We start from the raw sequence: 3,543 nt of genomic DNA on the forward strand, positions 1-3,543 counted from the left end.
AAACTAGAATTTCAAAGTTAAGTTTGCCTTTTAGGATAAAAACTTCTTTATGCAACTACTGGAATCCTTTCTGTCAAAGAAAATAGTTTTAAATACTAGAGCTTTCAAATATAATTCATTTTATCTATGTAAATAGTTTCTTATTCATGACTTTAAAGCTATTTAACTAATGATCAGCTCTATTAAATTTTTTCTAGTAAATTTTTCATCCAAAAATTTCCTATTTGCTTGTGTTGCTTCCATTATAATATAACCTTATGTTGCAGGATTTTTACATATATATATATATATACAATATTGTGCTTAAAAAAGAGTGGCAGTTAAATGGAGTGAGAAACTCGAAAATAAATTTTAAAGTTCTGTAAAGTTATCAGTATCTTAAAGAACTGTGGCTTTTATTTTGAGTAGGCTCAATGCTCTTCAAAATGGAATCAAATAAGATTTGAAATGTATACCAAAGTAACTTTTATTTGTAGTCGTTTAAAAACAATTTCTGATCCCCTGCAATGACTTTGACTTAGAAAGTATAAATGAAAAATCACGGCATGATGCTTTTGTTAAGTTGTCTTAGAAAATATTATTTTTCTATTTCATAATGGGTTCCTACTTATCTCACAAGGAAACTCTTAGCAGAAAAGACAATAAACTAAGAAGGGGATGACTGAAGCCGATGCTTTTTGAGAATTTTCTTTGAAAATTAAGCATTTATTTCTAAAAAAGTGTAAAAATCTTACATTAGAATAGTACAATAATAATTGCCAGTCAAAATTTACAATACCCCTTGCAAAGAATACGCAGTAAGTACAAAATAAAAAGTCCTCATGTCTATTATGATACAACACACAGGTTAAAATAAGAAATGATAATTCTGACTTTTTCCCCTATGTAAACATGTTAATCATTTTTTTCTTTTCATGAAAAAATACATCAGACAAGTGACCTCAGATAAAAACTATTGTTTCTCTGGCATTCTTCGGGACTTTTACTATTTTTGTTTTAATCTTCTTTTGAACATTATCGATCCTTTTTTTTTTTTTCTTTTAACGCCTGGACCTGAGACTCTCTAGACCTCAAAAAGGCTTAGGTTTTTAAAATTTCCCAAAGTCAAGGAAGCCCCTTGTGCCTAGACAGGGCGGATCCCCACCAGCACCCTCCTCCTCCCCGCCCTAGGTTGGGGGGCTGCAGCATAGGGCGACTTTGCATAAATAAGAGGAATCTGCAGAGCAGAAAAGCGCGCCCTAGCAGTTGCCAGACACAGTCTCATCTGAGAATCCAAAGCGGTGGAATGGGGGAGCGAGGTCGGGAAGGGCCGCGCCAGGAGGAGGGAACAAAACACAAAACCACCCAGATGAAAAAAAGGAGCCGGGATTCCTACCTTCTCTTTCTCAAGCGCGCTAACATAGCGTTATTAACAATTTGAGATCCTAGCAGTAAAGTTCTCGACACTGGACAGGGCAGTCCCTTGGTGCAGAGTCCCCAGGGCGGCGGACGAGGAGACGGAGGAGGCGGCGGCCGCCGCGGCGGCCACGAGGGAGCGGGTGAGCGCGGCGGCTGGCCCCACGGCCGCCTGAGCCGCGCAGCCGCCGCCGCCGGACGCGGGCGCGGACGGTGTCCCGGGAGAGGGGGAGGGCGAGGCCTGCACGGCGACGGCGGCCTGCGCGGCGGCGGCGGCGGCGGCGGCGGGGCCCAGGCTGCCCCCGATGATGCTCTCGATGGAGAAGGGCGAGCGCGCCAGCGCCGAGGCGCCCGGGCCGCCCGCCTTGGCCGCCGAGGCCTGCAGGGGGCCGGGCAGGGTGGCGCCGAGCGGGTGAGGCCGGTAGCCGAAGGCGGTCCGGGCCAGCTCTGCGGCCGCGCCGTGGGGCGGCGGGGGCGGCGGGGGCGAGTGCGGGTGGAAGGCGGCGGCGGCGGCGGCGGCGGCGGCGAAGAGGGCCGAGGGCGGCGCGTAGGGCGGCAGCTGCAGGCCGTAGCCGCAGCCGTAGGGGCCGTAGCCGTAGGCGTGCGGGGGCGGCGGGGGCGCCGGCGGGAAGAGCGCGGCGGCGGCGGCTGGGTCCCCCGCGCCCCCCGCGCCCCCGGCGCTGCGCAGCAGCAGCGACTCGGCGGCGGCGGCGGCGTTGGGCGGGAGCAGCGGCTGCCGCTTGAAGCGCTTCCTCCGGCGCAGGAAGCTGCCGTTGTCGAACATGTCGGCGGACTCGGGGTCGAGCGTCCAGTAGTTGCCTTTGCCGGGGTTGCCGGGCTCGCGGGGGATCTTGACGAAGCAGTCGTTGAGCGAGAGGTTGTGGCGGATGCTGTTCTGCCAGGCGGGGAACTTCTCCCGGTAGTAGGGGAAGCGGCCGCTGATGAACTCGCAGATCTCGCTCAGCGTCAGCCGTTTCTTGGGGCTCTGCAGGATGGCCATGGTGATGAGCGCGATGTACGAGTAGGGCGGCTTCACCAGGGGGTTCTTGTTGCCGCCGCCCGCGCTCACGCCGCCGGCCCCGCCGCCGCCCGCGCCCGCGCTGCCGCCGCAGCCGGTGCCAGCCCCTGCCACCGGGGCTGGGCCCGGGGGCGCCGGCGAGCCCCCTGTCCGCGGGGCCAGCAGGATGTCATCGTCGTCGTCCTCCTCCTCCAGGTCCTCTAGTTCGTCTTCCCCGGCGTACGAGCGCCGCCGTCGCCGCCGCTGCGCGGGGACAGGCAGCCGGGGCACGCCACCGCCGCCCTCGTCGTCGTCCTCCTCTTCCTCGTCGTCTTCGTCCTCGCCCTCCCCCACCACGTCGATGTCTGTCTCCTCGGCGAGGCCGGAGGCATCGGACATCTCCGTGCTCAGGGTCATAGCTGTGGCGCGGCGTAGGCGAGGTGGCCCATAGGGGCGCCGGGCGCCGGGCTCCCGCCGCGCCCCAGCCCAGGTCCCGGGTGGCTGGCCTGGCCTGGGGGCGCCACAATGGGGGGCGCCGCCGCTGCTCGGGCTGCGCAGCGGCGGCTGAGGGTTGCGCTGCGACTTTGTAACTCCTGCGCCGCCGCGGTAGCCCCAAAACCTCCGCGCTCGTTTGGCTCCGCGCGCACCCCGCCCGGGCGGAGGACTTGATCTTTCTCCCTCCCAGCGGCCCTCGCCGGGTCAGTCGAGGAGGGGCTGCTGGGGCTCCTGGGCGAGCAAGTCAGAGCGTCGGGCGCCTGGGAGGTTGCGGGACGGTTGAGATTCTAGGGACAGAGATCGGCGAGGAGAGGGCTGAGTCCAGGAGAGGGCGGACCTTTCCTCTGCTTATAGCAGAAGGAGGCCTGTCACATGGTGTGCACGTCAGAGCGCTACTGAGGCAAGGGAAAGGAAACCTAGGAAAGCAGCCCCGCTCGGGAGAGAAAGTTCACCCAGAGGAGGGAGCAGCAACTGAGAAGAGGGGGGAGGAGACAGGACCCCACCATTCGTTACCAAAGGGGCCGAGACCTGAAGTACGCGCAGGCCCGCGGTGGTCTGACCAAGGGCCGATGCACGAGTTAAGAGTTCCCAGTCTCCTCTTCAATTAGCCCGCAACCCAAACCTCAGAAGCACTCTCGGGACGCGACGGTTTGACC

General features: G+C 57.4%; 1 protein-coding gene across 1 annotated transcript; it reads right to left on the minus strand.

The window, feature by feature from the left end:
* Positions 1–858: 858 nt before the first annotated feature.
* FOXD1 (forkhead box D1) lies at positions 859–3,248 on the minus strand. The gene has a single exon (XM_059061781.2). The coding sequence runs from the start codon at positions 2,807–2,809 to the stop codon at positions 1,409–1,411; it is 1,401 nt and encodes a 466-aa protein (XP_058917764.1). The 5' UTR covers positions 2,810–3,248; the 3' UTR covers positions 859–1,408.
* Between the last annotated feature and the right edge of the window lie 295 nt (positions 3,249–3,543).

This window comes from Kogia breviceps, chromosome 4 (assembly GCF_026419965.1).
Source record: "Kogia breviceps isolate mKogBre1 chromosome 4, mKogBre1 haplotype 1, whole genome shotgun sequence".
NCBI lineage: Eukaryota > Metazoa > Chordata > Mammalia > Artiodactyla > Physeteridae > Kogia > Kogia breviceps.